At 52.5% G+C, this 24,898-nt stretch overlaps 1 protein-coding gene across 1 annotated transcript in view; it reads right to left on the bottom strand.

The window, feature by feature from the left end:
* The window catches only part of ARSG (arylsulfatase G), a 91,651-nt gene that overhangs the window by 35,993 nt on the left and 30,760 nt on the right, over positions 1–24,898 (bottom strand). Inside the window, exons 5-7 of the mRNA XM_045299485.1 lie at positions 24,100–24,211; positions 17,122–17,259; positions 706–902 (exon numbers count right to left, since the gene is read on the bottom strand). Coding sequence (XP_045155420.1) covers positions 706–902; positions 17,122–17,259; positions 24,100–24,211 — 447 coding nt within the window. The remainder of the gene's footprint in view (positions 1–705; positions 903–17,121; positions 17,260–24,099; positions 24,212–24,898) is intronic.

Genomic DNA, 24,898 nt, shown 5'->3' with positions numbered 1-24,898 from the left:
AGAGCTCTGAGTGGCAGCTAAGCGACTGTCGCAGGGGTAGACTCAAACCCAGGTTCTGAGCAGTATTTTCCCAGCAGCCCCTGATCCAGGCAGGGGCCCGAGGCCCACCATGCGGAGGGTGGTGGTGGGCCTTTTGGAAACCGGGGCTCATCTAGTGGACTCTGACTCCCTTGCCTGGGTGTGTCGGGGAGAAGCCGGCTCATTGCCACGCTCTCTGGCTAACTTCATAGAAGTCGTCTGCCAGCCCTTTCTTCCGAGCACTTCTGGGTGGGCTCCAACCTCCAGCCTTTCGGTTAGTACTTGGGCCCTTTGAAGGGGGCGCTGGCTCAGCTTTTGGAAGGCCACCGAGCTGGAGAGGTGACTGGGGATTGGGGAGGACTATAAAGAGGTCATCCACCAGTCCCAGGGGAGAGTCGCCCCACAGCTCCCCCCAGTCACTGTCCCCTTAGCAATAAAGGCACCTGATAGTCCTAACCACACATAGGGTCAGCATGGGGTCTGCTCTCTCCGCAAGCCTTCCCAGGCCCCACAGGCAGAGGCCAATAGAGACTAGAGGAGGTTGGGGGGCGGGAGCAAGTTCACAGCAGGTCCTCAAAAGGGGATCAGTGAGTGAGACCCACCTCTCCCTGGGCATATGCAGGGTTATCCATTAAATCAGGGTTATCTGTTAAGTTGTAGTCGGGCTGCTGCCTTTGACCACAGTACCTGTGAACCAGAGGAATGTGTTTCCTTCGGCCATGTGGTCGATTTTGTCCTTGATCTGACCCACCAGGCTGTCCATGTCCCGGAGGCCTGCGGTGTATGGCCCCGGGGCCCTCGGGTCTGCCGAAGGTCCAGTTGCAGGCAAGGGCACGTGCATGTGGGCCAAGCCCATGTAGAGCAGGAAGGGTCTCCCGCTGGCACTGGAATGGAAGGGTGGAGAGGTCACTCAACACAAGACGCCTGTCTCTCTGTGGCAGGGGACACCCCCAATCACCTTTCCCATCGACAGCCACCTCCTGTGCCCAGCACACCTGCACGATCTGCAGCACCTCCCCCCAGAAGAGGAAACAAGCTGGCAGACCAATGAAAAAGGATCAAAATTCTATTTGTAATGATTGTCCCTTAACATTTACTGAAGGGAACCCCAGTGGCACACTGGTCAAGCAAAAGGTCGGGGTTACGCCCACTCAGGTGCTCTGAGGGAGGAAAGGCCGGCTGATCTGCTCTGTGATGATTTACAGCCTCAGAAGCTCCGGAGGCAGTTCTACCACTGGGTCCTACAGGGTAGGGAGCAGTTCCACTCGGCCCGGCAGGGTCCCTGGGATTCACGGTAACAGAGCCTTTCCCAGGAGCATGCAAAAAGGGCCGTGCATCCTGAACCTTCATCCCGAGAGGGTCTCCCCTGCCACTGCCCTCCGGTGGATTCCACAGGACAGAGCAGGCACGGCCCAAGGCTGCCAACCTTTAAAGAAGCATGTCTTTTCCCCACGGAGCAGCTCATGGGTCTAACCTCTGACTTTTCAAGTAACTGAGCACTTTAACCACGGTGCCACTAGGCATGCGAGGCTTGGAGGGACTAGAGAAGGTACCAGGTTTCCGCTGAGCAAACAGCCCCAGCTGGACCCACACGCAGGTCTGCCGGGAGCAAAGTCCTTTCACACCCTTCACCCTGCGCTCTGAAGTCCAAGCCACACAGAGGCTAGCGTTTTATCTGCTGCCTGGCAGACCAGCCCATTCATTCTCAGGCCTGGGCCCTTCCCAGGCCATGAGCCACGGTTCAAGCTGGCTTCCGGGAATTCCCGGAGGGGCAAGAGCATGCGGATCGAGCCTCTGCGAGAGGTTCCTGGCACCAGGCTGCCTCTTCCTAATCCCAGGAGTTCAGGAAAGGCCAGGATGAAGGAGTGGGCGGGCGCCGGCAGCCTTCAAAGCAAACTGCCCCCCTAAGCAGCCCCCATCCCCTCCAGCCTCTGGCACCACTCAGAAAACTTCCTGGTGGTCCCTAGCCCACTTGAAGGCAGAGCAGCAGGGTCCTAAGGAGCCCGCCGGCCACACCCAGGGACACGGGACACAGGGTCGTGGGAGGGCTCAGTGAACTAGGACAAACCCACTGCCATGGAATCAATTCCAACCCATAGAGGCCCTGTAGGGTGAAGCAGAACCGCCCCTGTGGGCTTCTGCGGCTGTAACTCTCTGCTGGAGCAGCCAGCCTCCTCTTTGTCCTGCTGATGCCAACTGCTGGCTTTGCCCAACCCATGACCCACTAGGCCACCAGGACACCTTTGAGTTGGGCACATGAAGAGAGGATGGAAGAGACACAGACCGTTCCCACACTCTGCTGCCAACCAAAGGAGTGGAGGTGCTCACCCACCCAGGGGTGCCTTGGAAGAAAGGCCAGGCACTCTGGTTCTGAACAGAATGACCCATTGGAAACGCTACGGAGCAAAGTCCTCCCCTAACACCCATGGGCCACCATCAATCCAGGGGGGTTCTTGGTGACCCAGGATTCATTGCCTTCCAAGTCGGCGGCCCAAGCGGCCTCCACTTGCCCTGGCTTAGCTTGCTGATTCCTTCCAGCACTGCATGGAAGCAGGGTCCCCACCGTTCCCTGGTATGGCCGAGGCTGCACTCGGCTCTCTGGCGCGCATAAAACTCAAGTCCCGAGACAGGGACCCGGGACATTCCCAGTTGACCCAGCAGCTTCTCTGCGGACTTGGTAGAGTTGCTCTCAAGTGACTGTTTAAAGGAGCCAAAATAAAACGCAGAAGGCAAAAGGCCAGGGTCTCAGGTGTCCCAGTGCTATTTATGGTTCCTGGTTGTTGTCCCAGGTCACACCGGGAGGGCGGGCGCCCCCCTCGCTGCAGCAGGTGGACATCACTGGGCTAGGGCGCCTTCTGCCCACTCTCCCCAGGCTGCCCATGGACAGCTGTGTAGGCTACAAGCTGAGGCAAGATCCCCTGCCGAGGGAAGAAATGGGGCTCACCTGGGCCCCCACCGGGCAGGCACACTTTGCCTAGCTTACAGACATTGGTAGGGTTAAGTGCCATTGAGTCCACTCTGACAGCTAGGGACCTTATGCATAACAGAAAGAAACACTGCCCAGTCCTGCACCAGCCGCACAGTTGTTCGTAGGCTTGAGCTCATTGCTGTCCACCCACCTCACCGAGGGTCTGCCTCGTTTTCGCTGCCCCTCTCTACGTTACCAAGCATGCCGTCCTTCTCCAGGGACTGGTCTCTCCTGACTGCATGTCCAAATATGTAAGACAAGTCTTGCCCTCCTGGCTTCTAAGGAGCATTCTGGTTGTACTTCTTCAAACACAGATTTTTTTTGTTTTGCTTTTGCTTTTGGTTGTCCGAGACACCTCCATGGCTCCTCGCCGGCACCACAATTCAAAAGCATCGATTCTGCTTCAGTCTTCCTAGTCAATGTCCAGCTTTCCCGTGCAGACGAGGAGACTGAACATCCTCTGGCTTGGGTCGGGCGCACCTTAGCCCTCAAGCAACATCGTGTACAGTAGATTCGTCCAACGCAAGGCATCGTTTAATCTCTCCCATGACTGTGGATCCTTGACGGCGGCCATCCTTTCTCCGCTTACTCTGATGTCCCTAGGAGTCCGGTGGTGAGGACTGCGGGTTTCTTGACATGGCGTCGTCGTTCCTGCTGACGGCTGCCATCAGCAAGGGTTTCCAATCCTCCTCACTGTCAGCAAAGCTTACAGACAGGCACCATATTTCCAGGAATACTGGTGGCACCTTGGTGGAGCGCTAGGCTGCTATAGAAAAGTTGGTGGCCCCTGCCTCTCCCCCAAGTGCCTGCTCAGGAGCAAGCCCTGGCAAGGTGCCCCTGGTAGAGGTTAGGACCTCCCCCCCCCACCCCAAATAATAAACAAACCCATTGTGTCGAGTTGACTTCAATTCAGAGTGACCCCAACTGAAGAAAGCTGCAGGGCCTCATAGGGTTTCCGGCCGTCGACGTTGCTAAAGGACACTTTCACTTCTCCTTCTCACAGAGAAACCACACACAGGTTCAAACCACCAACTCTTCCCTTAGCAGCAGACAGCTTTGAACCATGTGCCTCAGGCCTCCTTTTCCGTCAGGATTACAGCCTGGAGAACCCAGGGGTGGAGGGGGAGGGGGAGTCCTATTTGGTCACATGGAGCCACTCTGAGTCCAAAGTCAGCCCAATGGTACCCCGAAAGAGCAGCACCGTATCGCAGTTGCTGGGGCGGACTCAAATTCCCAGAGTCCTGCAAGCCACTTTAAGCAGAGGCATCACAGAAAATGAAATCCTATCGATTTTAAGTTATGTTCAGGGGGAGGGGAAGAAAGGGGGAACCCATCACAAGGTTAGATATGTAGCCCCCGGCCGAAAGGGGACAAATCACAGACACGTGGGTAAAAGGAGACATCGGTCAGTGTAAGACATGAAAAAATAATAACAATTCATAAATTATCAAGGGTTCATGAAGGAGGGAGGGGGAGAAGGGTAAAAAATGAGGAGCTGATACCAAGGACTCAAGTAGAAGTAAAATATTTTGAGAATGATGATGGCAACAAATGTACAAATGTGCTTGACACAATGTATGTATGTATGTATGTATGTATTATAATAAGGACTGTATAAGCCCTCAATAAAATGATTTAAATAAATAAGACTGGAAAAGAAAACAAGTGAGGTATAGAATGTTGTAAGAGCCCCCAATAAAGTGATTTTTAAAAGAAAATTAAGTTACATAAGTTATATTAAAAGCAAAGGCACACTAGAAAATAATGAAGGCAACATATGTACAACTGTGCTTGATACAATTGATGTGTGGCTTGTCATAGAGTTATAAGAGCCCTCAATAAAATGATCTTTTAATAAAAAGCAAATGTAAAACAATCGATAAAAATAAAGGCAAAGGCAGTGAATATTTTTTACCTCCTGATTCTCTTACCAAAGCTGACTCTTATCTATGGCCTTGAAGTTATTCCCACCCGCTGTATCTGTGGAATAAAAAGACTGCCGCATCCTCCTCCTCGCTCCCCACCTAGCAGACAGGAAAGGTTGCTAGCGGGCACTGACTTATACCGGCCCCCGCGTGTCACAAGAGTAAAACTGTGCTCCACAGAGGTTTCTTGGCTGTCACCTGGCTAGAAGCAGGTCACCTGGCCTCCCTCTCACATTGAGCGCAAATCAGTGTACAGAAAACTCCAATCCTCACAGGGGGACCCATGGGTCACATCACAAGAAAAGATCAAAGTGGCTCACGGAAGCAGCTGTCAGGCGAGAGATCAAAAGATGCATTGCATTAAACAACTCTGCTGCACAAGACCTCTTTCAAGTGTTGAAGAGCAAGGAGGTCACTTTGAGGACTGAGACGCACCTGACCCGAGCCAGACTCCTCTCCGTCGCCTCAGAAGCATGTGAAAGTTGGACACTGAGTAAGGAAGACCGAAGAAGCATCGGTGCGTTTGAATGACAGTGCTGGGGAAGACCATGCTGCCAGAAGAACCAACCTCTGTCTCAGCTAAAATGGCAGCAAGCTCCCGACAAGGGTGGTGAGACTTCATCTCACAGGCTTTGGACATGGTGTCAAGAGAGACAGTTCCCGGAGAAGGACGTCACGCTTACTAAAGAGGAGGAAGACCTTCGATGAGATGGAGCGACACAGAGGCAGCAACAACGGGCTGAAACACAGCAACCCTTGTGAGGGTGCTTCTTTCCGCTGTGCACAGGGTCACTGCGTCGAAACTGCCTGGACGGCACCGAAGAGCAACATCTGCCACTGTACAGTTGGGTAGGTTTGAACTGTCAACCTTCGCAGCTTGAAATCCGTTGCATTTCCACCACATGCACTGGCAAACACTCCCTGTGGACGTCGCTTGTTGATCTCACAATACATACGGGCTAGAGATGGTCCCATCGCCCATCCTCTGTCCTATCCCTTCTCCACACCTCCAAATTCCCACAGCTCCTCAGTGTCACTTGTGGCACCCTGAGTGGGAAACTGGTGGCACAGTGGCTCAGTGAAGGGCTTGGGGTCTAGAGACCTACACCCAAACTCCTGAGTTTTGGGTTTAACTACAGGGCTATGTGACTTTGGACAATGACCATCCATCACCTGTAAAACAGGGATAATTACACACACACACACGATTGTTGAGCTGTTGCTAGGAGCTGTGGAGTTTGGTCCAGCACTGCCTTGCTCTGTGCCATCTCCATCAGCGTGGCTCCGTGGGAGCCCACTGCTGCAGCCACCAGCCCGCTCCATCTAGTTGAGCTTCTCCCTCTGTCTTACTGATGCTCTGCTTTATCAAGCACCATGGCCATCTCCAGGGGCCACCCGGGCAACACGTCCAAAGTATGTGAGCTAAAACCTCCCCGTCCTGGCTTGTAAGGAGCATTCCGGCTGTCCTGCTTCCAACACAGAACTGTTTGTTCTTCTGGCAGTCCATGTAAACATGTAAGAAACTAAAGCCCTGCTGGTGCAGTGGTGACAGGTTGGGTTGCTAACGGCAAGGTCAGCAGTTTGAAACCACCAGGGAGAAAGATGGGGCTTTCCATCCCTATAAAGAGGTACGGTCTCAGAAACCCACAGGTGGTGGTGCCTCTGGGTCCTAGAGCGTCGCCATGAGTCAGAATGCTTGGTTTGGTTTTTGGTGATTCACACACACTCTCTGTGGTATGACCCCTGGGGGAGGGGCAGGCAGGCATCCTTCCCCAAATCTTGATGTTGAGCTAGGAGTCACAGAGAGCAGAGCCCCTAGGGTGACCCTGGCCCCCGAACCCCTAGGGAGATACCCTTTCACATGTTCTCATGCTCACTGGAAAATAAAGGGGGGTGGGGAGCCTGGCGTATTAACAAATGAAGAAAAATCAGATGACAAGATCCACAATGTTGCCCGACAGAAGAGAACCACCCCGGGGAGTCTCCACGGCTGCCATCTTTAGGGAGGCAGAAGGCACCTCGTTCTCCCTCCAAGCAGCTGGTGGGTGCCAACTGCAGCAGACCATTCCGTGGACAGCTCAGTGCTTCCCTGCGGTGCCACCAGGGCTCCAGTGGTGCTTTACAAGCGTGGCCTTGCGTCTGCGCAGAGTAGGGCTAGGCCTGGGAGGCCTCAGACCTCTGACGGGAGTTGTCTCTGGGGTGAGGGACTGGGGCTCATTTTTTTTCCCTGCCTGCTCATCTCTGTTTCAGGGATTTCTAAAGAACTCCTGTTATTTGTGTAGCAGTGAGTGGAGCTGATGATTCCAGGAAGATGCTGCAGAGAACCTTCCAGAAAGAGCAAGAAAGGCGGGGCAGGGTTTGGAGGTGGTCAACGGATTAAGGCCCCAGACAGTTAAGTCCGAGAAAATCAGGGAAGGGTGGCCAGCGAATCCTGCAGGGACACACACTTCTCCCAGAAGCTGGCGGGGGCTGGAGGAGAGCCAGGCGGGCAGGTGGCCACCCTCTTACAGAGAGGACAGGTGCCTGCCCACCTGGCTTCCCCAGATCCCTGCCCTCTGACTCTCCAGTGGTGGCCTCCCTGGGATGTACAAACAATAGCCCATGACACAATCATAAATCCCTACCTGACCCTGGCTCCTGTTGGCCTTAGCAATACAGAACTGCAGACGTCCTGTTTAGAAACCTTCCGGGGCACAAGGCAGCCTACAGTTGTCCCAAACCTGAATCTGTTTGGCCTCACATGCCTACCTCTGAATGCCAGCCTCCCCTCCGCTCCACGTCCCTGCCTGCGTCTCCACCAGGCCCACGTCATTCCTTCACCCTAATATCTTTTCTAAAACCATTCCATTTATTCTCAACCCAGCTCTCAAATGCCCCTAGTGGGCCTGAGCTTCTCTCCAGGACAGTGATGGCTCCACGACATGGCCATGTAATGAATGTACACAGGCAGCACAAGCTGACACGGCAAACCTTCTGCTACATAATGTTTTGTTGGTAGGTGCCTTTGAGTGACTTTTGATGCTAGATCCTCACATGACTGAGTAGAACTGCCCCCATGGGGTTTTCTAGGCTGTAGCTTGCCTTACAGAAGGAGCCCTGGTGGCACCGTGGGCTAGGCATTGGGCTGCTAACCATGAAGTCAGTGGTTCAAACCTACCAGCCGATCTGTGGGTGAAAGACGAGGCTGTCTGTTCCCATAAATGCTTACAGCTTTGAAACCCTTGCCTCGGGCTGCAGTTCAGTTGGAATCAACTCAATGGGGTTGGGGAGTGGGCTGTGGGGGGGGGTCATCTTGACAGAAGCAGATCCTCAGGGTTTTCTTCCTTGGAGCCCCTCAGTGGGTCCAAACCCACAACGTTTTGGTTCCCAGTGTGATAGGTAGGTTTATTGTGCCAATCTGGCCAATAGGAACATGTGGGATTAATAGGTTGCAGTTTGATTAGAGGGCAAAGAGATAAATGGCTCTGCATGGCCCGCCCTCCCCCCTCTTGCTCTCTTGTGATCAGACCAGCATGAGGCTGCTTTAGCTAGTTCTCTGCCTCAACCTGTGAACTACACTACCTGTGGGACAGCCAACCCTTGGATCATGTTGCCAGAGCTTGAGGTTCCTTCAAGAACTGCATGGCCACGCAGCTGGTGTGTACATGGCTTGAGCTTGAGGCTGGTGGATCCTGTCGCCTGGCATTCCTTGAATTCGATATCCCATCTGGGCCTGCTTCACTAATCTTCTGAGCTGCTGACTGCTGGTGACCGATCTGCTGTTTGCTGTCTGTAGGCAGACTGCCTGCATTGTCCGAGGGAAGACTCAGTTGTCTGCTTTCTTGACCTTGGACCCAGCAGCCCTCGTGAGTTGAAGGACTTCCAGTATATATTAACTGTTCCATGAAAGTGAGTTGAACTGAGCCCTCTGTACTGCTGTGTGGACTAATTAGCTGTTATAGTCCTTCCTGTTGTATAAATCTATCTATCTATCTATCTATCTATCTATCTATCTATCTATCTATCTATCTATCTAATCATAAGTGTCCTGTTTTGTTTCTCTAGAGAACCCTAACATACCAGTCACCTTGCTTAACCAATATGCCACCAGGCTTCTGTGAAAACAAAGAACCCCAAACAAAACCCAGTGCCAATGAGTTATTTCTAACTCACAGTGACTCTGCATGGGGGCTTCAAAAAGTTCTTAGAAAAATGGAGTTGGAAGATAATGGGATTTTTCCAGGAACTTTTTGAAGTCCACTCATATTTTACCACAATTAAAAGGGGGCAGGACGAAGCCAACCCTGAGGCTCCCCAGCTGCTCAGAAAATGCAACTAAAAAAACTAATCGAATCCCCCTCCCCAGAAAAATGCACTACAGAAGACAGCAAGGAAGATACAGCCCAGGGAGATGGGCGGATCTGCTCAGACCACACAGCAGCAAACTAAGAGGCGGGGGTGGGGGGAAAGCACATCCTGGCCCACCAAGACCCGAGGATGGCACTCCTGCTCGGAGTAGCCAAGGCACAGAGACGACCACTAGGGCCGGACTCACCAAAAGTTACGATGTCCCCTCACTGATCCATAGCACTACCGGGGTCAGCACTGGAGACACGGTGTGGGAATTATCTGACCCCCCAACACCAGGGCAAAACACGAAGGGTGTGCAGCAGAGCAGCAAGGAGCAAAGCAATGAAGTCCCTGAGGAATCCCAAAAATAGACTTCGGGGGCTTGGCACCTCATCAGACTTGATCAGAAAACATTCATAAGTGTCAACAGATAGACATGGAACTACTTATAGGCTTTTATTTCTTTTTCTTGCTTTCTTTTTCCCCCCATGTCTATCTATATAAGATAGGCAGGATAAACAAGCCCAAGGGGGAAACAACAGGACTAATGGTTCCTGGGGGACATGGGAGAGCAGGGGGGTGGGGTACAGGAAGGGGGTAGCCAACAAACCCAGGGACAAAGGAACAACAAGTGATCTAAAATCGATGGCAAGGAGGGCATAGGATACCTGGAGAGGAATGTAGGTGAGAGGAATTACTGAGAGCTTATTGAAGGTCGTGGAAAGAACTAGGAGGCAAAAGACGTTTATAGAGGTATAAATACAGGCATGTACATATGTAAGTATATTTATATATAATGTCAGGTCTATGTACGTATATTTACATGTTTAGTATTAAGGTAGCAGACAGACATTGGGTCTCTACTCAAGTACTCCCTCAACACAAGAACACTTTGTTCTAATAACGTGGCATTTTGTGATAATCATCTTTCTGACACGATCACTGAAGACAAGCAAATGTGGTGAAGAAAGCTGATGGTGCCTGGCTATCAAAAGATATAGTTCCTGGGGTCTCAACGGCTTGAAGATAAACAAGTAGCCATGTGCCAGGGAAGCAACAATGCCCACATGGAAGAAGCACACCAGCCTGTGTGATAATGAGGTGTCGACAGGATCAAGTATCAGTCATTAGAAGACCCAAAACTAATAATCATACCAATTCAAATGAAGGTGGCCATAGTGGAGACCCAAAGCCCATCTGTAGACAATTGGACATCCCTTCACAGAAGGGACACAAGGAAAGGATGAGCCTGCTAGGGTGCAGTATAGCACCGATGAAACATACAACTTTCCTCTAGTTCTTTAATGCTTCTTCCTTCCCCTCCTCCTCCCCCCCCACCCCCCACTATCATGACCTCCACTCTACCTTCCAAATCCGGCTAGACCAGAGCATGCACACTAGTACAGATAAGAGCTTTTGACACATGGAATCCAGGACAGATAATCCCCTCAGAAACAGTAATGGGAGTATCGATACCATGAGGGTACGGGGAAGGGGAGGGATAAAGGGGGAACCAATTGCAATGATTGACATATAACTCACCCCAGGGTGACAAACAATAGAAACAAGGGTGAAGGGAGACAGCAGATGGTGTAAGATATGAAAATAATAGTAATTTATAACTTATCAAGGGTTCACGAGGGTGGGATGGTGGGGAAGGAAGGGAAAAAAGAGCTGATAACAAAGGCTCAAGTAGAAAGAAAATGTTTTGAAAAGGATGATGGCAACATATGTACAAATGTGCTTGATACCATGGATGTATGGATTGTTGTAAGAGTCCCCAATAAAATGATTAAAATTTAAAAAATAATAAAAGTTAACAAAGCAATCAGTTCTTCAAAAAGTGAAACACAGAATTACCACAGGACCTAGCACTTCTAGGCATATGACCTCCAAAAATTAAAAGCAGAGACACAGAGACTTGTACACCCGTGGTCAACTGCAGCATCATAGCCCAGGAGGAAACAGCTAAATATCCCTCGATAGCTGAGGGAATAAACAGAACCATCAATAAACGAACTCACCACCACTGAGAGTGGATTCCGATCGGTAGCAACCCTGAAGGGCAGATGAGACCTGCGTTCCCGAGTTTGTCAATCTTGACGGGGCAGAAAACCGCATCTTTCTTCCACAGAGCGGCTAGTGGGTTCAAAGGGCTGAACTTACACTTAGCAGCCCCACTCGTAATCCACTCCGCCGCCACCAGGGCTCCTAGAGCGGCTGAACAGAGTGTGCTGATACCTACGATGGACTACACCGTGGCTGTGAAGTCAGCCACGGAGCATGGATAAACCACGAAACAGGATGCCGAGTGGAATAAGCCGATCACAGAAGGACCCGTATCATATGATCCCACCTATATGAAACAGGACAATGTAGAGAAGGGCAGGACAAAACACACAGCCCTTCGGGGACATTGAGCTTCTGGGCAGGGTGACTGAGACATCTGGGATGGGTCCTTGGTGATGGTCAAACGGCCCGATGAACACGCTTCCTCTCACTGAACTACACGAGAAGGTGGTGGACACGGTGACGTGTGGGTCTCTGTGACAATTTAGACATACAATGGAATCAGAGAATGCTTTTCTGATGGAGTAGACACGAAGAAGGGAAAGTGCAGGAGGGGATGAAGGTGTAACAGGAGAACCAAAGCAGGCTTGTGGTGGGAGGACAGGGGAGGGGTCCCCGAGGAGGTGTCCTAGGGAAGAGGGCTCCCCAGGTTGGGGTTGCACCCAGTGGCCCCGCAGTGGGGAAGGCACGGGTCTCGGGGAGTCTCTGAAGGAGGAGGGCCTTGGGTCTTGGGCAGCAATGTCTTGGCTCACTCCGTCATTCTTGTTGCTAGCTGCTAGCTGCTGTCCGGCCAGCTGGGCCTCTTCTGTGGAAGAGACCAAATCCTTCCTTCCTTCACCTTCAGGACCGGAGCTGGGGTGAGGGGGTGTGTGTGTGGGGGGGTGTCTGACTCTATTCATTCACTTGTTGCTATTCCTCATGAGTGTTCCGGCAGAAGGGAGAAGGGGCAAGGGGTGAGGTGCCCGCTCATGGGTGCAGCTGGCGTTCCTGGGAGCTGGGTGGACGATGAAGAGGTGACAGCCGCATGGTGGACACATGTAGACAAGCTAAAGGGACAGCGATGGCCAGATAGGGACCGCGTCACAGAGGGAAGCAGGACGGTGTTGGAGAGACATAAGGGCTCGGGCTTGTTTTCAGGTGCACCTCCAGCAGTTGGAACAGTCCACGGCTTGGAACACTGGTCATGCCAGCTGACCGGTGAACCCGGGGTAGTCCGGGTGCGCCCCACAGGGTTTCGATAGGTAATGATTTACAAGTCGATCAGGGCCTTTCTCCTGCAGTGCTACTGGGTTAGCAGACAAGCCCATGAACGAACACATCTCAGGGTCCGAGTGTCCTCTCTCACGGCACACCCCTCCCCGGTGCAATAAGCCATTTTCCTTTCCTTTCTGAAGAAAGCCGCTGCATTTTAGAGTCCAGGTTTGGTTCTACATTGACAGCACACACCCTTGTCAGGCCCTGGGCCTCCTGTTCCGTTTTGAGGGGCAGCCCAGGCCTTGGGAGGAGCACAGGATTGCCTAGCTCAGAGACCAGGCGCCCTGGCCACCTGGGCTCCCCTGCCTGGCCAGTCCTAGCTTTGCTTCCTGCAGACCAAGCATTAACCTTCAGCACCGATGCTAGGTAAAGACCCCAGGAAAAACTCAAAGGAGGCTTAGGGTGTGGGTCCCCTGCCTTGCCCAAACCCAGAAGAGAAGCCAAGCAGGAGAAGAAGCAAGTCCCTGGGTGGTGCTAACAGTGAACACACTCAGCAACAAACCCCAAATTTGGAAGTTCAAGTGCACGCAGAGGCACCTCCAAAGAAAGGTCTGGCCCTCAAAACCCCAAACCCTGAGAATGATGATGGCAACAAATGTACAAGTGTGCTCGACACATGGATGGATGGATGCATTGTGATAAGAATTGTACGAGCCCCCAATAAAACGATTAAAAACAAAACAAAACAAAACTGAACTCACTGCCATCGAGTTGATGCTGACTCATGGTGACCCGATAGAACAGGGTAGAACTGCCCTTGTGAGTTTTCATGGCTGAAACTCTACGGGAGGGGAGAGATTCATCATTCTCCCTCGGACAGGTTGGCGGTTTTGAACTGTGGACCTTGTAGATTGTAGCCCCATGCACAACTTCGCAATCAGGAAAATCAGCCCCCGGTGGCATGCAGTTCTACTCTGACCACAAGGGGGCGCCATAAATTAGAGTGGCGTCCATGGCCACTGCTTTGAGTTGGGGTGGCTGAGAATGTCAATCCCAATTAGAGGATTGAGAGCAGTGGGAATGGATTTAAGGCAACTGGTTGCTGGTTTACATATAGGGTGGCTACAAGTCAGAACCGACTCGATGGCAATGAGTTAAGTTCATATTTATACCCATAAATCTGGGCTTGAAGTTGTCAAAGATTGCATCTTGCTTTGATCCACAATCAATGCTCATGGTAGCAGCAGTCAAGAAATCAAAAGGCACATCGCATTGGGTAAATCTGCTGCAAAAATCCTCTTTAGAGTGTTGAAAACCAGGGAGGTGACTTGGAGGACTAAGGTCCCCAAGCCAGGGTATTTTCAGTTGCCTCATATGCTTGCAAAAGTTAGCTGCTGACTACAGAAGTACAAAGAAGAATCTATGCGTTTGAACGATGATGAGGGTGAAGAATGTTGAAAGTACCATGGCCTGCCAAAAGAACAGACACATCTGTCCTGGAAGAAATACAGCCAGAATGCTCCTGAGAAGCAAGGATGGTGAGATTTCGTCTCACCTACTTTGGACATGTGATCTGACGAGACCAGTCCCTGGAGAAGAACATCGTGGTTGGTAGAGAGGCGGAGGAAAACGGGAAGACCCTGGACAAGATGGATGGACACAGTGGCTGCGACAATGGGCACGAGCAGAAGAACAGTTGTGAGGCTGGCGCAAGACTTGGCAGTGTTTCCATCTGCTGTGCGCAGGGTGGGACAGAACCAACTCCGTGCCACCTAACAACGACGACAACAGCAAACATGGGCTTAGGAGCAGGAGGTCATACTCCAGGGATACCTGGTACTTGGTATCGCCCGCCCCCCACCTGCTGGCAATCGGAGACACCGTTGAGACTCAGCAGGCTGCTTCCCCGAGGGATCAACAGCATTGCCTTCTGTGAAATGCAAAGCCAAGAGGGCCTTGGCGACTCCCAACTTAATAACGGAGTCAGACATCGGCACATTCTTGCCCAGGTGCGCATGAGAAGGTGCTTGCCACTGCTTTTGTCTGCCTTTTCAGTGACTCCTGAACCAGTTTGATTAACCATTTAAGTCACTGGAGGTGGCAGATGTCCACCTCACAAAGGGCATTAACGATCCCTAGCCCAGCCCCGCGGCCAGCTGTCATGACTCCATCTCAGGACACTGGGTGGGCCATGGTCCAGCTTTGGAAGCCACACGGCCGCCCTCCATTCCACTTCCCTGTCACAGGGGGCAGGGCCTGAGTCACCTTGGAACTCTAGGGCGCTGGGAGCGGCCATTTGTGATCGGTGATGGGGAAGGGCCTTGCTGGTCCACTGCTGGCACCCTTGGGAGCTGCTGCACACAGGCCCCTCTGAAGGCTGTACCAGGATGAAGCAGACGACTGGATCTGCCCACCTGGTCGCCTCTATCCCGGCCTTCCTGCTAGGCAATTCCAGAGAGATGGCCCTTGGGGGAGGGGCAGGTGGAGAAGGAAGAGCCTTGCATATTTAAGGCTGAGCCTTGACTGAGGTGGGTTACTAGCCACAAAGGCAGGCGTTAGAATCCACTCACGGACGGGAGAAAGCTGAGGTTCCCTGCTCCCCTAAGCCCTAGGGAGCAGCCTTACTCTGTCCCATGGGGCCCAGATGCGCCCCGGTGAGCTCTGTGGCAGTGGGTTGAGTTTGGTCTTTGGCTATGAAGACCGGGATCACCAGGGGCTCTATTTCTACACTGACACAAGTGGCGGCCAGCCAGCCTGCTGGGCTTTGTTGGTTGGGCTTTTCCATTTCAGGGTGTGAAAAACCCCAGGGGTCAGAAGAGGGCGTGAGGCAAGGGGGCAAGGAGTGTCTGTGAGTGCCTGCTTGTACAAGAGGTGTGAGAGAGAGAGTGTGTGTGTGTGTGTGTGTGTGTACTTGTATAAGAGGTGAGGGTATGAGTGCTTGTACCCAAGGTGTGTAAATGCTTGTACACAAGGTGAGTGTGTGTTTGTACCTGAGGTGAGTGTGTGTGTGTGTGTGTGCGTGCTTATGCCCGAGTGTGTGCTTGCACCTGCGTGAGTGTGTGTGTGTGTGTGTGTGTGTGTGTGTGTGTGTGCTTGTACCCAAGGTGAGTGTGTGAGTGCTTGTACCAGAGATGAGTTTGCGTGTGCTTGTACCTGGGTGAGTGTGTGAGTGCTTGTACCGGAGATGAGTTTGTGAATGCTTGTACAAGTATTTGTAAGGAGTCTAAGAGGTGCTGAAATGCCTGCTTAAATTCCGTATGCTGGAATCCCCCACACCCTTGGGGAGAGAGTTAGTCTATAGCATTTCCCATATCTGTAGGGCCCCAGTTTGCTAAATGGTTAACAAAACCCTCCTGTTTTGGTTGTAGGAGGGATGATGGGGAAAAACCAGGCCCATTACTTAAACAGAAGGGAAACAGCACTTAACCCACCACACCACTAGGTTCCTGCAGGGCCCGAGGCAGGCCCTGTCCGGTGGTGGTACTTAAGAGGGTGGACTCGAGCCAGACTCCTTAGGCTGGACTCTGATGTCTTCTGCTGTCTCCCTGCAAGACCATGGGCAAGCTGCTTCATGCTTGTAAATGCTTGTACCCGAGGGGAGCGTGTGCCTGCTTGTTCCAAAGGTACATGTGGGCAAGTGGGGGTGTCCATGATGCTTCCCAGGCCCCTCGGAGGTTGCCCACCCACTGCCTTCACACGTGCAGGGTTTCTTAGACACCCACCACGGCCATCTCCGTCATTTTCGGGTTGCCCTTCATTGGCATCAGTTGCGAAGGGGGGAGACCAGGTGGTTTCCTGGCAGATCCAGGCACCTCTCTGCCTCTCTCTCTGAACAGCAACTAGGCCGTACCTTCCCAGGAACCACGGCAGCAGGGAGTAGGCCGGGCTGCCCTCTAGACAGCCGGTGCTCGCAAGGTCACCATAGTCCACGCCACTCCCTCAGGTCTCGAACTCAGCCAGCTCCCCACTGGGCCCTCCAGTGCTGGCATCTGTCACCCCTTGTTACAAGCTGAATAATGACCCCCAAGCATACCAGGTCCTACTTCCTGCACTCTGTGAGTCTCACCTTGTGTGGCCCCTGGTGAGCTATTCTGAAGGGTAGGGTCTGGAGGGGAGCGCTCTCACGAGCATCTGTGGGCTCCGTAGAGAAGACTGGCACCACCACCCAGGAAGCACATTGTCGGGTGGAGGCTTTACCACTGTGGGCTGGAGGAAGCAGCAGGGCGGGTCCTCCCTGGGGGCCTGCAGAAGGGACAGCCCTCCCAGCTCCAGGGTTTCCTCCCCTCAGACTCAAGGCGGACTCTGGACCCAGGCTGGCAGAGAGCAGATGTCCACAAGAGCCACTGCAGAAAGCACAAGGTGGGCAGCGGCAGGCGCAGAGAACCACCCAAGAGCAGAGCAGGGTCCCAACCCTTCGGGGGCTCCACCCCCAGGACCCCCAGAAGCTGACACCAGGCTGAGGATCCCAAGAGGGATGGTTTTTCCATCTTACTTATAGGAGACACATAGCACCATAACATAACACCATAGACACATAACAAAGCACCCAGCTTTTTTGGCCGTGGCGTGGCTTTGGGGAGAGCACGGCGGATGCAGAGGAGTGGGGCAGCATCTCACCGGGCATCCTCAATGAACTGGGTGGCTTTGTCCGCGTACTTCTGCGCCAGGCCGCTCAGGCTGACGGGCTGCTCGATGATGGCGAGGTTTTCGTACAGAGGAAGGGCCACGTCCGTAGAACAGGCTCTCTCAGGGTGCCTGGATGGAAACCACACACAACAGCCGATTCATTCCCGTAACCTTGGAGGCAAAGGCTCTCATGCATGCAAGCACAAAACACTTAGCAGCCTGGCCCACATGCTTGGGCCCATGTGCCCTTTCCTCCCATTGGAAACCCAATCGAAGGGTTCTTTCCACTCGCCTTGAGCAAGTGCCGAAGGTCTGCGGGCAAGCCACCCATTCTACAGAGCTGCCGTGCCCACTTCTCACAAAGACTGCGGTCAGCTGGGGGCAATATCACTCCCATTTTGCAGAGGGACTGAGGTATAACCAGTCCAGGGGCATCACCTGGCCCAGCGGTTCTCAACATGTGGGTCGAACAACCCTTTCACAGGGGTCGCCCGATTCGTAACAGTAGCACAGTTACAGCGATAACGTAGCAACATGCATAAGGTTAGGGTTGGGGAGTCACCACAACACAAGGAACTGTATGTAAGGGTCGTGGCATTAGGAAGGTTCAGAACCACTGTCCTAGCCCATCAGCAGTAGGCTTACCTCCCGGCAGTTTTCCACAGTCCTGTCTAAAGGAGAGCCTCTATTTATGGGGACCACCACCCAGCCATCTGTCCTGCTGTGGCAGCTTTGGGTGCTGTGATGCTGGAAACGATGCCACCAATATTTCAAGTGCCAGCAGGGTCACCCACGGTAGATAACTTTCCGTTTCCAGACAAAGGCACCCTAGACATAAGAAGCTGTCCGCTTCTGAGTGACGACTGAAACGCAGGTGAGCGGCAGCCGAGCGCTGTCGGAACATATGGTGCCGGAAGACCAACCCTGCAGGTTGGAAGATGCTCAAAACAGATCTGGAGAAGAGCTGCCTCCCCAAAGTCCAGTAGCCCTTAACGATGTGGACAGCAGAGCAAAGCCTCCCAGACCTTCGCTTGCGGATGGAGCATGACTCCAAAGGAGGAGAAACAGCTGTGGACATACACTAATAACTGGAATGTGGAACGTCCGACCTATGAATCTGACTGTGGTACTTACATCATCTGGTGTCCAATTGAGACAATTAAGAGCGATGAGGTGGAGGTTAGCCTGTCAAACAGGTCACAACTTGATGACCTCATTTGGAGGCGCAAAGGAGGTAAATAGCTCACTGGAGGCCAGACCCACACTCTCTGCTACACGTTCCTGTTGATAAGCCACATGGAGCTATGCTGAGGGAGCCAGAGCCCTGGAGCTGGAGGAGCCACGTGGAGACCTACGCCAGTGCTAAGAGGCTTCCACTACCACTGGATCCATAAGACTTGCTATCCACTGGCCTGTGATCTTCCTGTGTTTAGCATCATTGCATGTGCTGCGTGAGTCTAAAGAGGAATTTATGAACTGGTCGTGGACATATGGGCTAATAATGGACTTGTGGACTTGATCTGGACTGGGCTGGGATGTTTTCTTAATACACAATTACTCTTTATATAAAGCTCTTTCAGACACACACGCGTGTCTCTGGATTTGTTTCTCTAGTCGACCTGGACTCGCACAAATGCATAAAGATCAATATCCAAAAGTATGACTGAGTTGGAAAGGACTGGGATTGGCCACTTTGAATGAGACGGTTGACTATGCTCGGAATGAAAAGTTGAAGACAAATGACAAATGTCATCACATTTCTCATCAAAAAGAATATTTCAAGATCCAGCTCGTCCGGGACGGTGGGGGTTTAAGTGGAGCTGATGTCAAGTTCAAGAGGAAAGAGTGTTTTGAAAATGACTGTGGTAGCGATTGTACCAGCTGTGCTTTAACTATGGATGGTTATGCGATCTGTAAGAGCTCCCGATAAAACGGTTTTGGGGTGAGAAAAAAGGTCTCGCTTGTCTGTGAAAGGATATGTCCATATGCCAACAGGAAGGATAGTTAAAACAACTATTATTCAAACGTACGCACCAACCTCTAAAGCCAATGATGAAGAAACCGAAGGACTCTACCATTTCTTTAGTTGGAAATTGATCAAGCATGCAATAAAAATGCACCGTAACTACTAGCATATGAGAGTTGGAAACAAACAGGAAGGATTGATAGGTGGAAAATAAATAGAAATGAAGGTGGAGATCACATGACATCATTTTGCAAAACCATTAACTTCTTCATTGCCAATGCTTGTTTCCAACAATATAAACCAACGACACACGTAGACCTCGCGGATGAAGTACACAGGAGTTAAACCGACTCCTTCTATGGGAAGAGGTGATGGAGAAGCTAAAACAAGCCAAGAGGCTGACTGTGGAGCGGACCACCCATTGCTCATAGACAAAGTCAGGTTGAAGCTAAAGAAAATGAACACAAGTCCATGGAGAGCCAGAATACGACCTTGAGTATCTCCCACCTTAATTTAGAGACCCTTGAAAAAAACAGATGTGATGCCCTGAACACAAATGACTGAAGACAAGCCGAGCGTGGGATGACATCAAGAACATCATTCGTGAACGCAGTAAGAGGTCACGGAGAAGAAAGAAAAGGCAAAAGGATGTCAGGACAGACTGGGGCTTCCTCTTGGCAGAGTGACGTGAAAGAACTGGGCAGATAGCTTAGAAAGGCAGCTCAAGACCATAGAGTGAAGTATTTGTGTAAAGACGTGGAGTCTGAAAACCCAAAGGCGAGAACACGCTCAGCATTTCTCCAGCTTAAAAAAAAAAAAACAACCCTAAGGAAGAAGTTCAAGCCTGCCGTTTCACTATAGAAGGTTCTATAAATACCTTAGAGGCAAGGATGGCGAGGCTTTGTCTTGCACACTTTGGACATGCTGTCAGGAGAGACCTGTGCCTGGAGAAGGGCAGCATCGGGTTTGGTAAAGTCCAGGGGCAGGAGATGGACTGACACAGTGACTGTAGCCATGGGCTCACCCCTAGGAACCCTTGTGAGGCTGGTGCAGGACCAGGCAGTGTATAGGTTGCTATGGGCCGGGACCAACTCAACTGCACCGAACAATGAACCAAATATTACACAGCACAGGAAATATCAAAAGATGGATCACCCAGCATCACTGTACCAAAATAACTGATCAACATTCAACCATTTCCAGAGGTAGCATACGATCAAGAACCAGAGGTACTGAAGAAAGAAGTCCCAGATGAACTGAAGTTATTGATTTAAAAAAGGTCCCATGTCCCACACCCAAGCAAGATGAAGATGCAGGAATGCAGGCTTCAGTATAGATTACGACACACTGCAGAGAAAACCAAGATCCTCAGAACAGGATCGATAATATATAATAAATGGAGAAAAGATCGAAGCTGTCAAGAATTTCATCTTGCTTGGAGCCACACCAATTCTCGGGGAAGCAGGAGTCAGGAAATCCAGTGACAGACTGAATTGGGCCAATTAGCTGCAAGTGACACCTTTAAAGTGTCAAAGAGCAGAAATGTCACTTTGAAGACTAAGGTGGGCCTGACCCAAGCCATGGTATTTTCCTTCGCCTCATCTGCATGTGAAAGCTGAACAACAGAGAACTGGGGCGTTTGAATTGTGGTGCTGGCAAAGACTATATGACAGGTAGCACGGACTACCAGAATGACAAACACGGCCTGGAAGAAGTGTAGCCAGCATGCTCCTTAGAGTCGAGGACGGTGACACTAGGTCTCATGCAGTTTGGACTTGCGATCAAGACAGATCGTGAGAAGGACTTCATGCTTGGTAAGGTAGTGGGCCAGCAAAAAAAAGGAGAAGACTTTTGATGAGGTGGATTAACACCCTGGTTGCCACAAGGGGTTCAAACGTATCTGCTGTTTATTGTGAGGTGGCTCAGGACCGGGCGGTATTTTCTCCTGCCGTGCACAGTGCTGCTATGAGTCAGAACCACTCAGTGGCACCGAACCACCGCCACCTCCCTGGTGCAGCTCCATCAGTCATCCCCCACAACAAAGACGCCGGTGGTCTGACCAGAGATTTATGGCTTTGGCAACCCGCTGGGGAAGTTTTACTCTGCCGATGAGTCAGCTTCGACCGGACAGCAGTGGAATCCATAGTTGCAGGGGCCAGTATTTTCCTAAACCAACAACCGGAACTGCAGTTGGTATTGTCTGCCAATGGCAACAACAACAGGGCGATTTCCATGACAAACCACATGTGGGAAATTTAGAGAAACTTGAGCAACTAGGGTGGGGAGGGGTCAAATTGGTCATATCTTCTGGGAAAATCAACTCGGACCAGTCTTTACCCGTCCAGATGAATCTGATCTCATCCGCGTATGGTGAGGGATTGCGCTGGCTGTGGTTGTGGGCAAGGCACGCGAGCTCAAAGAGCTAAGCGTCCTTACCTGTAGCCCGGGGACGCCCCCAGCCCTATGGCAGGGATCTGTGAGGGCTGCACAGGGAATGAATGGTTAGGGCTTTGACCACTGCTCAGCACTTCTCTGTGCTGTTGTGAGCTGCTCTCAGCTTGGGCTCTTAGACCTCAGCACTGCCCCGTCCTGCACCATCCCCACGATCCACTGGGGATTAGACCAGGGTGTCCCATAGGGTTTTACTGGCTGATTTGCAGAAGTGGACTGCCAGGCCTTTCTTCCTCGTCTATCTTAGTCTGGAAGCTCTGTGGAAACCTGCTCAGTATCACAACAAGCATGCCTCCTCTGACGACCGGGGGATGTCTGTGTACACCGGCAGGAAATGTGGGAGGCGAGACTTCTACTGCTGAACCGAACGTGCCTGGCAGGCGGGCCTCACGGCTTGTTGGGCATGAACTCCCTTTATCCTGACTGACACAGAGACCAGGAGTGAAGCTGAGACCAACAGAGAGAACAGGAGACCTCTCAGGCCAGTGACCTGCCCTAACGGTGAATTTTAACACAGCCTCTTACACAAGCGCAAAGGAGCCCTGGTGGCGGAGAGGGTTACAAATCGGCTGCTCACCGCAAGGCCAGCAGTTCGAAGCCACCAGCCCCTCCTCATAAGAAAAAAAGAGGCTTTCAACTCCCATAAAGAGCCAGAGTCTCAGAAACCCATAGGCTATGAGTCTATACCTGTTATAAAGGGTTCAGATGAGTCAGAAGCGACTCGGTGGCAGTGAGTCTGTTTTGCACAAACTCAAACCTCACATCTCCCGCCCCACATAAGCGCATGGCCACTGCTGAGCAAGGACCACGCGCTGCTGAAAAGAGGGGGCAAGTGACAGTATCGAACTCCATCTGCGTTGCATTTTTCGGCTTTTGATGATCTCATGGCAACGCCACCATCACTCCATGGCCTCCCCTTTCCACTGGATTTTAATAGGGATTTTTAAAGGGCTGTCAGATACACGCCATACCTCATTAGGGCTGGGAGGTGCCAGGCGTGATGACAGGCCAGCCCCCTGCCACAATGGGTAAGGAGGGCAGTGGGTACTGAGCACTCTGGTCATCGAGGTGTCTGGTTCAAATGCAGATTCTCAGAGGTGCTCCCTGAGACTCAACATCCCCTAGCAAATCCCGCCCCCGCTGAGAAGTAAGTTTTCCGGAGCATGGACACTGATCGTGCAGAGCCCTGGCCTGAAACCTCCATTCCCACCTTTTCCCAGCCCTTGAGAGGAGGCCAGGTAGCACAGTGATTAAGCATCCAGCTGCTAACCGAAAGGTTGATGGTTCAAACACACTAGGCGGTGCACGGTGTGGTCCCCTAATGAAAGCAATTGGAAAGCTCATGGGGCAGTTCTGGTCTGGGTGGGGGTCCCATGCATCAGAATCAACTAGACAACACACCAGCACCACTTCCACCAGTTCTGGTTCGACCTGGGCAAGGCCCCCTTCCCTGGAAGCCTGGGACAAACAGCCCTCTGACATCATGTGGGTGGGTTACAGGGAGGTAGGTACACAGCGTGCCTATAACATAATGGCCTGTCTGCAAAGGGACAGTATTGTGGCAACCATTCAACTATGACAGAGTCAGCAGGGACTCGCCCTCTCCAAGTGGCTCGGACATGTGGGACCTTGCCCCACCCTGACCACCACTTCAGCTCTGTCCAGGAGACCCTGTGTTGCTTCATGGCCCATAGGAGCCTGGCGATTCTTTTTCTGATCACAAATGCACTGCGTGTGCATTAGGGAGCATTTGGGAAAGACGATGCCAACTCGGAACGTGAAAGGTGGCAGTCCCACAACTTCTTGACCCCCCTCACTTCTTGACCTCTTTCATTCTCGGCTCTCTGGATAGGGCTACAGAGACCCCCTGGGGAGAAGCAGAGAAGCTCACACTGTCCACCACATTCACTTCCTATTACCACTGAGTGTTTGCCCAGTCCTTAAAACATCCGTGGGAAGCCTGCGTGAGACCCGGGACCGGAATGGCAGCCCACTTGGGTGCAGAGGAGAGGGAGGCTGGCAGGCAGCCCTTCTCCCTCTCCTTCCTTCTGTCCTGAGTCTGCGCCAGGTGAGTGGCCCAGGAGCAGAGCCAACAGGCAGAGGGAGAGGGGCCTGCTGGTGGGAGGCCCTGGCAGGACGCGGTCCCCCCCGCAGCTGAGTGAAGCAGGCCAGGCGACCTGGAAAATTCCAATAGAGGCTTCCCACTGACCTCTTCGTTTCTAAAAGTATTCTTGCATTGAGTGCAAAGAACACACGCATCTCAGTCTGCACCAGATGTACAGCCCTCTGGCTCATGACCGTCTGTCGCTGTCACCTGCCTGCCTCTCACAGGGGCTCCCTGAAGACCCCCGTTGGTTCAGCAGTGTGCAGCAAACACCTTGAAGAACCCTGCCGAGACTGTGCGGGCGGCCCCACGGGGGTCGCAGCCCAGCTGCGCTCCACCGTGGGGCTTCGAGCGGCCGGGTTGTCGGCAGGTCCAGATGCTTCCAGGAGGATGCAGACCTCCAGCCCTTCAGAGAGCAGCTGTGGGAGTGAACTCCCTGTGGCATTACCGTGAGGAGCCGTTCTTCTGGGGACACGCCGGACAAGGGGGGTAGTCGTAGCCCGGGGTATCCGTGCAGCCCATATCGTTGCTGTACGGGATTCCATAGTAGTAATCAAAGCCTGAAAGAGAAGCAATCGGTGAGCGCCCGTGCACCTGCCCGCCGGCCCTCTCAGCGGCTGCTGCTGTCTGCGCCTGTGCGCGCGCATCTGCGGCAACAGTGTCATCGCTACAACCGCAGTGCTACGGAGTGTGTCGTTAACAGGGGAGTTGGTGATTAGTCCTTGGTGGTAGGCAGAAAAAAAAAAAGACATTTCTGTCAAAGCATCTTGCTTGGTTCCCTGCCTGGGAGAGGAGATTGGCAACGCGGCTCGGGAGTGGCAGGCCGGGAGGGAGTGGGGACCACCACTGGGCAGCCCATGTCCCCGTGGGGTGACCGCCCCGCCCCGGGAGGGTCTGGTGCAAGCCCACGGCCTGCGTGGCCCTTCGAGGGGTGAACGCATGCAACCCTGGGCTGGAGAGGTTTCCCATCGGGAGGGGAGATGAGGGTGATTAAACGCTGAAAAAGGAGCCCAGGTGGGACCGTTCAAAACGGCCAGAGGCTCTGAGGGAGAAAGATGAGGCTTTCTACTCCCTGAGAGATTTACAGCCTCGAAAACCCACAGGGGCAGCTCTACCCTGCCCAGTCCCGTCACCACGAGCCGGCATCACTGGACGGCAGTGAGTCTTCGGAGTGAGAAGCGCTGAATGGATAGATATGCCCACTGGGCTTCTGAAGGTCAGCGATCAGCCAACTCTAGCCACCCCTC

This window comes from Echinops telfairi, unplaced genomic scaffold (genome assembly GCF_000313985.2).
Source record: "Echinops telfairi isolate 266 unplaced genomic scaffold, ASM31398v2 ScPeMD7_7458;HRSCAF=8496, whole genome shotgun sequence".
Lineage (NCBI taxonomy): Eukaryota > Metazoa > Chordata > Mammalia > Afrosoricida > Tenrecidae > Echinops > Echinops telfairi.
The sequence above is the reverse complement of the archived record's forward strand: the minus strand, read 5'-3'. Positions and strand labels throughout refer to the sequence as shown.